General features: G+C 37.9%; 1 protein-coding gene across 1 annotated transcript in view; it reads left to right on the top strand.

Annotated features, from left to right (window-relative positions):
* The window catches only part of LOC149277652 (12S rRNA N(4)-cytidine methyltransferase METTL15-like), a 54,779-nt gene that overhangs the window by 9,737 nt on the left and 30,743 nt on the right, over window positions 1–14,299 (top strand). The window contains exon 2 of the mRNA XM_089502630.1: window positions 9,657–9,793. Coding sequence (XP_089358756.1) covers window positions 9,657–9,793 — 137 coding nt within the window. The remainder of the gene's footprint in view (window positions 1–9,656; window positions 9,794–14,299) is intronic.

The following is a 14,299-nucleotide window of genomic DNA, read 5'->3' as shown; positions in this document are numbered from 1 at the left end:
ATAATGCCGACTATATTGGCCTCCCTGCCCTTGTTTTTTGGTGCCACATGTTTGTACAAAAAAACATGTTGAAAGAAGATATTGGGTGCTCATTGGATGCTCATGTTCTAGAGCTGGGCTGTTATTCTAGAAGCTTACTGGTTGTATACAGCCAACAGGGTCATCTCTCTTGTCCCTACCCTACTTTAGAAGTCATGGAACAATACTTTGCCCAGCTTTAATGCAACAAGTAATATTGATGGAGGCTTGCTGGTGCCTTTTTGTACCTGTCACTTAGTTGCCATTAAACAGCAAATACTGGTTATCTTCTTGTTATTAATACATGTATTACCTTTTGTTCAGAGGAGAAAAGTCCTCTTCTGTAGTCCTGTTTCTTGTGTTCTGCAGAGATGGAAGCCTTTCCTTGAATGGTGGATCAAACTACTACACGGCACAAAATAAGTTGCAAAATGCTTTATGGAGGCTAAAATGTATCTCCATGATTTCTTGGGCGAGACCTCCAGCTGTCTGATTTCTGAAGTAGAACCACACAAAAGGTTTATCTCCTTAAATATAACAGAACTGTCACGTGGCTAAGGCAGTGGGGATGCTTCAATATAGAGCCAAATCATTGTGTGACCACAGCTTTGTAAGCGGGTCTAACTGGAAGGCTCAACTCACTGTTCGTTTGCCATCTGAGATCTTGGCCAGTCATATAGCTTCTCAAGGTAGCTCAGTTCCAGGTAAACTTGCAGCCACTGGAATATCAATGTTTTGGAACTCGGCATCTTGTGAAACTTCAGAAATGCTCGATATATTAGGAATGTGCAGAGCTTCCACTTATTTTAGCTAAAATGAATTCCTATAAACATAACAAGCATTGCAGCATTCATGTTTCTGTCTCTCCCTTGGACTCTCTACGGAGTTTGACCGAAGTAAACGGACAACACCAAGAACAATAAGCTGGAGGTTCGAACTCCCAGATATCTGAAAATGGTTTGTTTATTTCACAATTATAAATAAGCGCTATGTTTATTCTCATGTGTCCTGCATTATATGCCATGCGGTGGATTATTATTTTAAAATAAACAAACCATTTTCAGATATCCAGGAACTTTTATTTACTGGCTCCTGCTGGGACCTCCAGCTTCTTGTTCTCGGTGTTATGTGAGTTAATTGCTCCCTTTCTCCTCCTCCTCCTCCTCTGAACCTCTGAAAGTTTATGGGTCAGTACGTGGGAAATGTAATATAAACAGTGTGTACCCTTTTTGGCTTTTTCCCCTTTTAGCTGGAAATACACGGTAACACCATCTATTCACTAAAGGTAGAGTTGACAAGAGACTTGTGGTTTCAATACCTTGACTTCCCTATTTATTATGAAAAATTAATCCAAGTGGGATTCTGCTGCAGGAACAGGTTGGCTGGCCCTGTGCAATGCACATTTAAATCAGAAACCTGCCAGTGTTGGACCTTCATACCGATTATTCAAGTGAGCGAGTTCAAACCATTACTCTCCCTTTAGCGTATAATCCCCATTGATAAAATATATCATTGTGTTTCAAAAGAATACACACTTTTATTCAAAATCCTTATGCTTTGGACACATTTTTAGAATAAAATGGACTGAGTCAGTTTTGACGGGTGCGTTGTCATTAATTGAGGTCCATGACCATGGGTTATATCTGATTGGGAGCTTAGGCAACAAATAGCCTTGAAAGTGACTTTTTTTTGTCCCAAGGCTTTTTTTATTTCGTGCAATATTATTCCGTGCAATGTTCAGCTGAATCTGTTAAGGATAATTAGGCATTTAGCCAAATACTAAAAACATGAATTTGGTACATTTCAAATATTTACTTAGCACTTCAAGCTTGGCGCATTCAGCTGAATGGGCTCTAAGAGGCATTTTGAAACGGATGAGTGTCTTGTCAACATGCCTATAGCAAAAGCAGCAGTATTAAAGAAATGTCAGCTCATGAGAATAGATGTGCTAATTTGTTTTAATTAAATAACGAAGCGTTCTTGGTTTATCTGTAGTGGTCAACCGAATTGTCAGCCCTTCCTTACCACCGACCACCGAAGGGCATATTCATTGTATCATTTGCAGATTGGATGCACAATTCATGTCTTAATAATCCTGACACCACAGCATATTGTTTTTTACCTGCATAAAAATGAAAATATGAGTATCTAATGTTAAGGACTACGAAAGGTCGGGATGTTTGTTTTGTGACTCAATAGACAGTTGGTAACCTAAAACACAAATACATGTTTTATGGCACTAATATCGAAACGCCTGGCTTCAGCTGCACAGCGAACCGCTTCATTCAGCGATTCTTACTGCTCACGCCGGTCTCATTGAGTGCCAACGGGCATTGACTTGCAGTCTGTAGGGTTTCCACCTCGCCTGTTAAGAAAAATGCCCTTTTTATTGCTTGTGTATAGTAATGGACTAAAATGTCAGCCTGTGCTTGCTTGAAACACCAGCCATGTGCCTTATGCCATAAGGTCCATGTGCAAAGGATTTGTTTGCCCTGACTCCAAATTTTCCTGATTCTCCTACATGATTCTAGGGAGTTTGAACAAGCCACTGAGAATATTAAATGTAACATGGTTGCACAGGTGTCAGCGTCACAGGGAAAAAATGTAAATTCTCTGATGCCCCTGTTAATGTAATAAGGCACCACAGTGCAGCTCTGTATTAATCTCCGAGCATTAGAACTGGTCTGATGCGTTGCATTGTTTTTCAGTTAGAACTTATTAAACCCTGTGTGTTATTTACAAACTAATGAGGAATCTGGCAATTAAATAATAATAATACTAAATTTTTATTGATCTTTTTCAACTGTTTATAAGTCATAAGGGGTTTGGCTGTAAGTAGGACAAGTAAAAAAAAACAAAAAACTAATTAATAGCCACTGTGGTAACAGAAATATCTACAGTAAGAAAGTGAATATTTGAAGTTTATTTTATTAAAGGGACTGTATAATGTCCCACACTGCCCCACCAATAAAGAAGCTACCAAGTACTTAAAGAAATGTTTATTTAAATGGTACACAGCTATCATATGAACTAAAGTGCGTCAAATTGGTTGAGTGTCCCTTTTACAGACAAATTCTTAAAAAGATAAAATATATATATTGTATCACATTAGGTAAAAAGTACTGCTTATTAACTAAATTCTAGTTAGAGATATATGGCATTTTAGCTCATTACACTTAATTATGGTCCCACTCTCAAAATTTTACAACAGAATGTGGGAGAGACCAATGTCCAAAAGTCTTCTGGTTTCCTGCCCCAATATTTCTGGGAACATGTGGTCTGCAGAGATAATGGTTGAAAGTCGAACCCATTGATGTCTATCGTCCAGCAGCCCCACACGCCCTGCTTCTGTCAAGATACAGTTTCTGTCAACCAGATGGCAGGGCTGGACAGATCTATGTAGAATGTAGGAGGCAGTCTTGAATTTTAAGAAGCCAAGAAGTTGCAGAGTTAGACACCAGCCATCAAATTCAAGTAGCCATTGGTCATGTTGGTCCCGAGATTCGCATCTTCACTTCCTTCTGCATAAACCCGTCTCCTTAGTTTGCATCAGGAGCAATTACTTACCCTCTACTCCTCCAGTTAGCGTTCGACTGCAGAGATCAGATCCATTCTAGCCCCATTTATTGAATTAACATTGTCTGCCGTAATAAACGATGAGCGTCAACGAATTGATCTGCATTTTCATTCTTGTTTGGTGCTTCTGTTTAAAGGGTATTGACAGAGGGTGTCGAGGCAAATTGCTGATTAATGTTGAATAGCTGTTTGCATTAATCTGTTTTTATTAAGTTATTTAACATGCAGCCGAGAGCCTGTTATTTGTGTAATTTGCTAAAAAGGTGGCATCATGGCGTTTAGTGGGTGTTTAACGAGCAATACATTTTTTTTTTATGTCTGCTGATTAACCAAGAACAGCTGTAGATTTATATGCTGGAAGATCTCTAAATACTTTGTAAGCTGAATCCAGGCATGAACTTCAGGTGACAGGAAAAAGACCCCCTACTTGCGTTTAACCTAATGAAAGTGATCCTTCTGCCGAGAATCTCATTTTCATTGGGCTGCTTGTTACAATAGTAAGCGCGTCCAGAAAGAACACGTTCAGGTACTTTAGATTGTTCTGTGTAATTGAGATGGACCGTGGAGTAGTAACATAAGTGCAAGTATTTAACCTGGCATACTGAATACTAAACTTCTAAAGTTCCATAAAACAGAAGCCCAATAAGTAAATCGTGCCTGTTAGTGAAATGATATCTTTTTTCTCGTGACATGCTATGCAATACGTAATATTACAGGCTAGACAGACAGACAGAAGAATTTTAATTTACATTTCAGCGATTTAGTTCTTCTGGTCTGTAATTGAAATTCCTATGTACTGTATACCAATTGTTAACAATTTATAATTCCTTAACGTTTATCACATTTGTTTTTAAGTTGTTTTTTTTGTTTTGTTTAGCTAGTGCAGTCTATAAGAGAACTGGTATTGTATTATCATGAGTACATTTTTATCAGTAATAGAATCTGGACCATGATGAAGACAATGTTTCAAATCTGTTACCCACTGCAAGGCTGTAAGTTATCAGAGGCACTTTTAATGGTCTACTAAAGAAGATAATACCGTATTTCCCCATGTATAAGACGCACTTTTAGAAAAATGTGGGGTCTAAAAATTGGGTGTGTCTTATACAGTAGTGGTAGATTTTTTATTTATTTTAGTTATTAAAAAGGGGACCGGAAAGGAGACCTGCTGCTTACCTGTTCTGCTAAGCAGCGTCTCTTGATCCTCCACGGCTACACAGGAACCCAGTGGAGTCACATGAATGCACATCGCATCACATGAATCCGCTCAGTTCCTGTTCCTGCTCGAGCAACGCAGAGGGAAACAGCAGCCCCCACGGAAGTCTGCGAGCGGCACCGGAAGATCTGCAGTTCAGGTAAGGTGGGGGAGTACATAAATGTATGTATGTATGTATGTATGTATGTGTGTGTTAGAATGGATCCGTGTGTAGGGGGCACAGGGAGGCCGAAAGTGATATGCATGTACTGGCTGCGTGAGCATGATAGGATTTCGATTGCTAACAATTCCTAGCAGCTAACATCAATCACACTCATATCATGCCCAGGCAGCCAGTACAACAACTTTATGTAATATTTTTTTTTTTATTTTGGCCCATTACCCCATGTATTTGCAAAGGGACACCATGAAAATGTAAAGGGACCACTCATCTATCACATGCAAAGAAGTATCTGTTACTATGGCGATAGATAGCAATCACACTCCCTCGTTATTTTTATGGGTAAAATTTTCGAGTGAGATTTATATGGTGTATTGAAGCCCTTAACACGAGTCTCATTTGTTGCTTATACTTTGGATAGTTTCAATAAAATACACAGACAATGTTTGTGCCTGTTTTCCACGGAAGGATATGTAGGGTATTGTAAAGAAATGAATCATTTTGAGAAATAGTTGCTTGTCAGGTTGTCAGATAGAAGCCATTCGGCAAAAAGTAAGATTGTACATGTGATTAATTTGGTTTAGAAAAAAATATGAAAGTGCGGCTCTAGTAACAGTTATTTTTACGTTTCTGCCTCCTAAATAGAGATTAAATAGAAGTCAGTAACTTGACACCTAGGACCTTTTTCGTCTTCAATTTGCCTTTTCTTTAAGGCAAACCGTAGTTTAAATGAAGCTTTAAAGATCTTACAAGTTGTCCATGAAGGATGTCAGTAATCAGGGTCTATTTGTTTAGTTGCAGATCTACAAGGTACCCTCGTAATCCTCTAATTTGGGTTTGCGGACTGTACTACAGAAATTAGCCAGCGATAAGTCAATAAGTCGTGAAATTGTCCAAAAATCTCAGTACTGACCTGAACCTCAGACGTGCTCCGAAAAACACAAAATTGTCCCTATAGCCGTTTAAAATGCTAGAAGGTATATGATAAGTATTTGCTCGGATGGGCCGGTACCAGTAACTCACCTGGTCCTTCTCCTTACCTCCTAATAGTTTGCATCCTTTAAACTTTATTTTAATTTAACTATCCTTTTAAAGTATGGCTTCCTTGAACATTGCAACATGTGAAGGCTTTAACGCTACTTTGGCATTTTGTTTGGATCAACATCAATAGGATGTAATTATATGGTCCTCCTGAACATATAGGTCACCTGCCAGTCTTGTAGAGACTGTTATAATTCTTAACTGAGTTTTTTTCAGCAATGTCACTAACCTGGAGTAAATTTAAAAGTATCAAAAGTAGAACATTTAACAAACCTCACCCAATATGATAATGTTGACTTGTGATATGGCCATCAGACAGAAAAAAAAGAAATACGATAAAGGTATGACTTTAATGATCATTCTGTTTTGAATAACATAAAACACCTAATAGATAGTATTTCCACTTACCTTGCAATAAACTTATGCCGTAGTGATATTAAGAACTGTGAGCATCAAAGCAATATCTGAAATAACAACATAGAAACTCAGATCTGATTTGTTTGCCATCGTGCTGAACCACTTGGACTTGCATTAATGTGAACTTGAATGCCTGCCAGGTTGACATTGGTGACCTAAGATCAAAGAACTCTTTAATCCTTTGATTAAATCCTGCAGCACATCCATTCGCAGGGGGCGGCTCATCGACAGGTCAGAATACAAGGCAAGAAAGTAAACACACGCTGACATATTTCCTTAAATAAATATATAATTGGTGCCGAAAAGAAAAAACAGAAGAGTTCTTCACCGAACAGCAAGAGTTTTTAAACCAAGCTGACGCAAAACGTTGCAGGTCTCCACCTGTGCCCACAACAATATAGCCTTAACTCCTCCAAAGTATCCGAAAACCATGAATCATCAGTTCAGCACGTGAAAAGGAAAATTTATAGAATAGATTTTTTTATATTATTTTTTGCTCTTTGGTTTAAAATTTTACCCTGATCTACAATTTCTGCAAGCAAGCAAAAGGTTGAGCCAAGCATCATGAGTACATTTTTTAGGGTTTATTCATTAAAGAAGGAGTACCCTACTCAGGATCAAAGCAAAATAATATCAATTTAGTTGCTTAGTCATATTTTTCTTGGAAATAGTCTTTTCCATTTTTTGTGGAAACAAATACTGGCCATGTGAAAAACCAAAATATTTTTTTTTCACAACCCTACCAATAAAATATCACATAAGTAGTAGCCTTGTCGGGCACAATAGATACCCTGAGTTACAAGAAGCTTCCATAAGTTAGGACAGGTCATATCATGTGCTCACGACACATGCATGTAGTGTCAGTTGGTATGAGAGGTTGGTCGCCCACTGCCATGCTGACATCTCTACACAGATCTGAATCTGTAGCCATTCTGATCACTCCAATGGAATTATTTAAACAAAATGGTAGCTCACGAGGCATTTTTGAGTTCTTTAGCATACGTTGTGCTGATGGCTAAATTTCCAAAAACGCTGAATAAAGTTTCACCTGATAACCTCTCTGACGCATAATAATAATAATGATGGAATGTTATGGTCTAGTGTCCAAGGCAGCAACGATATTCCATCAGAATTTTGTCCAACCTTAAATTAATTTAGTTGGGACGTTGGCTCTGACATATAAGGTCAGAACCTTGCGGCATGTAGAAGACATAAGGTCCCATAATTACATTTATTAACCACAAATTCTGGCCCTGCATGTGCCTTAGCTTGACCTACTGCATTTAGAATTCATAGGCATTCAATTATGAATAGGCCATTCTGTTAACCCTAAGCATTGCCACCGTAGTGTGCGCACTATTAGCTCTCGATCTGTAGCACCTGGTGATGTTGGCAGTTATTATGGCTCTTTCAGAATGTTAGAATTGGAAGCAGTTATCATTAATTATTGTGTGGTGAGTGAACACCCAAAATGATTTATATTGCAACACAATATTAAATGAAGAAACTGCAATTACATTTCTCCGACACCATTATTTGTTAGAAGAGCCGACGGATGCCAAGCCGTACTGTCTTTGTTGAGCAACCATGCAAGAACAATGAGAAAGGAGATTCCTTGCCCCTTTTACTCTGTCCACAAAAAGGATGCCAAATTACACACTAAGTGTGTAGACCGAGTTTCTGAGTTTGTGATATTTTAGAACTTGTTTATTTTTTCGACTTGGAGATGCAGACAATTGGGTTACTAACATAATGGTAAAGTCTTCTGTAACCATGACGTACTGGTTTAACATGCCCAGGGAAGTTTGTATGGCTATAGTCTCTGTCGAAGGAGGAATCAAATGGTCAGAAATGAAGAACTTCCTATTCAAATAGATGAAGCCAGGTTTGCCAGTCAATGGAAATCCAATCATAGGAGGGCTATCAATCGACAGGAAAACTACCTGTCGACCCAACGACAGGAGCTTACGCCCAGTCCATTGACCGATCATGGCTCGAGGCGAAAAATATTTTGTGCTGACAAATTTTAAGAATTAGTCCGAATGAAGATTTAGTAGTTTCCCTTTTGAATGACATGAAATTGATATATTATTAAATAAATGCATAGGTAGAGGAACTTATTCACAGCTCTGTTACCTTTGACTATTGTACAAAATAAATAAATGTGAGTCCCCCAGACACAAACCGAATTTTAGTTATTGGTTGATATAATTATGAAATTTCATAACTCTTTAAATATTTCTCATTGTATTATTACATTTTGCTGCCAACGTGGCGTAACATCAGCACGTGCGATACTTTGGTCGTTTCTTGTTGCTGAGCTGAAATAAGGTCACAGGGTAAATGCAAACTGCACCACGAACATGTACAAAATTTGTTATATTTTTGGTGCCCGCTATAAATTTTTAGTTAAACAGCTGGGAGATGGTTTTTTTTTGCAATTTTCTTTTTTAAAATGTGCCATCGTAAGTGGATTGTAAAATTCCTTTGGGTAGATCTGTCAAAGCATCCTAACTTAACTAAAGGAGGGTGAGTCATGTATAGAGTACCCGCGTGACAGTCTATTCTGTTATTCGCAGGGACATGGGGAAGTAATCCGATTTAGTTGTATCTGATTAAAAAGAATTGAACTCGATTGCAAAGGCAAAATTTTTTTTTTTTTACACTGTTTTAAAGGTGTGTAGGCGTTCTGTGGCTTTATTTTGAAATAAATTCATTTATATCAACTAAAACTGTTTGCAGCCTAAATTGCTGGCAGATGTATGTGTGTGTCTTCCTTAAATGTAATATTTATGCGTGAGTAACAATTTATCAGAGTCTTGGTGTTTCAAGGTAAGGCACTTGTGGACGTGTGCAAGGAAGGGCAGGAGGTTGTTTGCCAACCATGGAATTTGTTTGGAGACATTCCGTGGGGCAGATAGCCCTCTTGGGTAATCAAGACCCCCGGTGTCCCCCCGCACAATGGGCTGGTTACAAAGCAGATCTTTGATCTTCCCAACCGACCTTTTTACTCCATAGACGCTGTGCCATAGACGCATAACACTGTTTATTGTACTGGGGATGCCAAACATGGAGATGGAAAAGGCTGAGGGCACAGCTTTGGTCGTGTTGCTAAGGAAATAACAAAAGTAACAACAAAATAAAGAAAAGATACCCTTATATGTTAATTTGAAAATGTGCTATCTATAGAAATTTGTATGTAGTTAACACAATTTCTGGTTTTTTTAGACTATATTGGATATGACATTTGGAGCTGGAGGTCACACTACATCTATTCTGAAACAGGCTGCTAATATTAAAATATTAGCACTTGACCGAGACCCAAAAGCATATGAAATAGCAAAGCAATTATCCTTACATAATGGGTAAGTACTCCTTTAAAGCAATTAACCCCTTCATGACAATGGCTGATTTTTTTTTTCTACCCTTCGTGTTTTAACATTCCTGCGCTGCTCATGTTTAGCTGTGATTTTGTTCTTTCTCGTTTACTGAACCCACTTCAAAATATCCCAAGTTTGGCGAGTCCTATCTAATTTTTCATGGCTATATTGTTTACCAAGGAGCTGAATCAACGAGACTCTAAAGCAATTCAAAGACTTATCCAACAGCTATAATTATGTATTTTAGTAAATAGAAGTTGCACATTAGGAGTACTTGGTTGTAGTAAGGTTGAAGGACACAAGTATAATTTTTAACACACTGACCACTGTTTAGCTGGAGCAGTGTCATATTTTGTAATAATTATTGAAGATTCTTGTTTACACTGTTTTAATTAGAATTGATCAGTTTTGCCAATAACTTCTGATCACAACTATTAAGAGAAAATTAATCTCAGGAAATGAATGTGAAGTCATATATAACTCAATACATCACAATCAGATCCAATCGCTGTATCCAGATCATATGTTCCGTTACTTAGAAGGTCTGGAATATCAGAGATTAAGGTTTCCACTTTGAAAGAAGCAATATGGCAGGGGTTGTACCTTGAAAATATTAGTTGTTGGTTTACACATTCCATTGGATATTCCAATTGCTTATACGTAGACTGTTGAATATTTTTTTCTTGCGTGTATCCCTCTAGTCTACTGGTGGAACCACCACCATAACCGTGAGATGAATACATACTGATACTGGTCCAAAACATCGAGTTAATTCTCCAACCCATTAAGAAAATAAACTTAAGCAGTTCTTTAATTTTATTCTTTCTTCTGACTCACATAAAAACAAGTCAGCTTCTAAGGAAACAACTTATCGGTGTCTGCTTTTATGTTCCGTGACCATTAGGACTCCCTAAAATATAAATGGGCAACTTTTACATGATTAAATCATTATATCCAGAATTGGTTTATTTATTCAACAATAATGGAATTTGGTTATAAAGAATAGGTAGAAAAGCACCTTTAAGGCACTACAAATAAATAAAGAAGAGAGAATTCTAAATCTGGGTTACATGAGTAGCATGAAGCACACAATGAAAGTTTATGGATGTTTTTGAATGTTTTATTTTTGAACATGGAATCACATTGTCCCATGGTGTGCACTGTTTGGAGTGGCACAGAAATACATTTAGTCCACACGCGATGGGGATAGATATTGATACCCCCTAAAATGTGTATAACAAGGGTGAGTTGTTATAATAGAGCCAGTATTTAAAAGGACAAGTTCTTATTTTCCAGTGTAAATGGCTCCTGACTACTTGGAAAAGTTGCCTCTGGCAATGCCAAAATGATATCCTCATCAGAAAAAGTCAGGTTTATGGTTGCTTAGCCTGGCCAGTCTTCTGTACATCTTTAAAGGTGACAAATCATATCACCCAAGAGCTCACAAAATTCTTACCTGCATTTTTTAAGAATAATTTATAAATATTTCTTTTTAACAACACAATAGCTATTAGGTACATACCTCCCAACCGTATTCCCGTTGGGGGAAAGTCATGATTTTAGGGCACCGCCCTGCTTTAGCAGGCAGTGGAGACCATATGCTGGTTGAGGAGGTCCCCTCAATGAAGGTCCATCACAGGTCAGATCTGACCACCTTGCAATGCTTTGAAGCTTAGCATTGCAAGGTGTCTTTTTTGGGTAGATATTGCCCCCTATCTATGCCCCCTATCTATTGGACCTCTAAACTGTTGGGGTTATGCAGGTATGACTTCTGAACAGTGTTCTAGATAATAAAAAAGTATTGTTTTAAATGCAAAAAAATATTTTTTAATCAACGTTTTAAAATTAAATTTATATACAAATAAAATTTTATCCGTGCAAGTGATTTTTTAAAAAAAAACCATGAATGCTGTAATTTATTTTGAATTTGGTAAATTACACCCGATTGGCTGGCTTCAATTATTAACTGTAACATTTTTGTAGTTGAAGCCAGCAAATCTGGTGTTATTTACCAAATGAAAAATAAGTTACAGCATCCATGTGTTAAACATTGAAAACTAATTAAGATTTTTCATGGTTCAATATCTTGTTTTCAACAGCAGTAAAGCGTTTGTGTCCATCCAGAGATAGGATTATTAGCACTTGCGTCTGACATTTCTGACAAAAAAAAGACATCCAAGTGTCTGGAAAGAAATGAAGTCACATAGTTGCTGCTTAGTTATTCTTTTCTCTTTTTTTCTCTTCTTTTATAACTTACATTTATATAGTTTTATTATACTGTTCACGTAAACTATTGCTGTTAAGTTGATTGTAAGCACCATAAATCAGCACACCCATCCTCTAGACTGAGTCACATAACACTGAATTTTTAATGTCCTGATGGCAAGTTTACTTTCTGGTGCCATCAGTCAAAATGGCCTTGCTAGTTTGCCTCCTGCCCTGACCTGGTTCTGCTACTGACTCTTTTATGCCTTGTGTACCATGTTTATGGACTTAATTTGTGGTTACTTGATCTGAACTCTGTTTTTGGGTCCACCGCCAAAGCTATATTGTGACACCAGGGTATCAGTGGGAATGAGTTGTGATTTCTTGTCCCCTCAATGTCCTACACTGCCCTAAACATGTGACTGTGTTTAAGTTGCTTCTGGCTGCCGCTACAATCATCAGTTCTCATGCTCATGGCTGTATGATTTCAAGATGGATCTTGTAGGTCAGCTGCAAGTCCATGACTGAGGGTTTCCTAATCGTTACATTGATACTGAAAACACCTACCTGTGTGTATCGGAATTCTCTCTTAGAACACTGTGTAGCTTGTTGAAGACAGGTTGGGAGGCAACAAAATGTGCTCTCTTCCACATTTACATTTAAATTGACTGATACACATGTTACAGATGAGGTTGTTAGACAAAAAAAGGAAAATAAACCAATTTAATTATTCTTTCATTTACAACAGGGAGCGCAGACAGTACGAGTGCTGGCAACAAGGTTTTGTATAGGTCAGGGATGTCAGACTTGGTCCACAAGCACTGATATCCACTGAATGTATTAGGAGTTTCTAATGAACATGTGCTTAGAGTTCAACTGAAACATCTTGGACTTATCCAATAGTACCCAGGAACATGAGAACGACATTCTACGGGTGAAGCCAGTATTGACCAGTATGAAACCAGTTGACCAGCAATATTATGTTTAAATTCCCAGGAAGTTCTCAGGAAGAAATCCTCAATTGTATTCATTAATTCCTGGTCTAATACATCGGTAGCTGCTGTTTTGCATCTTTTTTTCCCCTAGACTTTTATGCAGACAATTTAACGACAGCTCTTTCCCCATGGCCATAAACATCATGTCACACTATCCAATGCAACAAATGGACAAAACATTATTAAGACTGTGATGCGCATGAAAGCACTTGACTGCAGGTCTTTGGTTATGGGTTTCTCATGATCGAAAGGCTTTATTGCATCTCCTAACTTCAATATTGACGTATTGTCCAAAATTACGTAAATGCAAATATATTTTCCTGTCATTCTCCCCACATGATTGCTTTTGTGTGATAAATTATAAAAAGCTGTCTCGTACATAGTGTTTAACTTTTATATAGATAAATCATGGTAATAAATATTGTTTAAAAATGGAATAGTCAGACTGGAGCTTCGATAGATGGAAAATCAGAGTTCATGTACTAATTTTCACACAATCTCTAGCGGGAATCTAAATAAGAACTCCCTCTATTGAGCTGCCTTATAATGGTGTTGCTCATTTCTGGACCTGCGATTGACTAAACTTCTGTCTGCGTGCAGTTAGTGCCGGTCGATCCCAGAAAGCAGCTTGTAAATTCCATAGGACAGGCTTCTTTCTTAAAATTCTCAGGATTTGTACAGGAACATACTTTAGTATGCTTGCTGGATTCAGTAGAGGTACTTGGGGGAGGAGTTAAGTGATAAGGAAGGCCTGCGTCAATTTGCATGCGGTAAAATGCCATCTTTAAGCTTATATACATATTTATTTCTGGTTATTAAGAGGTCTTGAAGTCTCTCACTTTGGGTGTGAAGATTCTGTAGGAAGCACAAATCTAATATTCATCAATGTTTTGATAAGGAACAGCTTAAGCACAGATCATGATGTAACATGAATAATTTGAGGATTACAGAAATACATTTGTTTTTTTTTATTTCTAATGTGTTAGTTAATCAGACTTTATGTTTGGTTTGTGTGAGTTAGGTACACCTTTCTAGTACCGGGTTGGACCCCCTTTTGCCTTCACAACTGCCTTCATTCTTCGTGGCGTACTTTCTACAAGCTGCTGGAAACATTCCTCCGAGATTTTGGTCCATATGGACATGATGGCATCACGCAGTTGCTGCAGATTTGTCGGCGGCACATCCACGATGCGAATCTCCCGTTCCACCACATCCCAAAGGTGCTATTGGATTGAGATCTGGTGATTGAAGAGGCCGTTGGAGTGCAGTGAACTCATTGTCATGTTCAAGA

Source organism: Sceloporus occidentalis, unplaced genomic scaffold, assembly GCF_023333645.1.
Source record: "Sceloporus occidentalis isolate IW3139 unplaced genomic scaffold, rSceOcc1.0.p SCAF_207, whole genome shotgun sequence".
In the NCBI taxonomy this organism is placed as follows: domain Eukaryota; kingdom Metazoa; phylum Chordata; class Lepidosauria; order Squamata; family Phrynosomatidae; genus Sceloporus; species Sceloporus occidentalis.
This window is presented reverse-complemented; position numbering and strand designations above follow the sequence as displayed.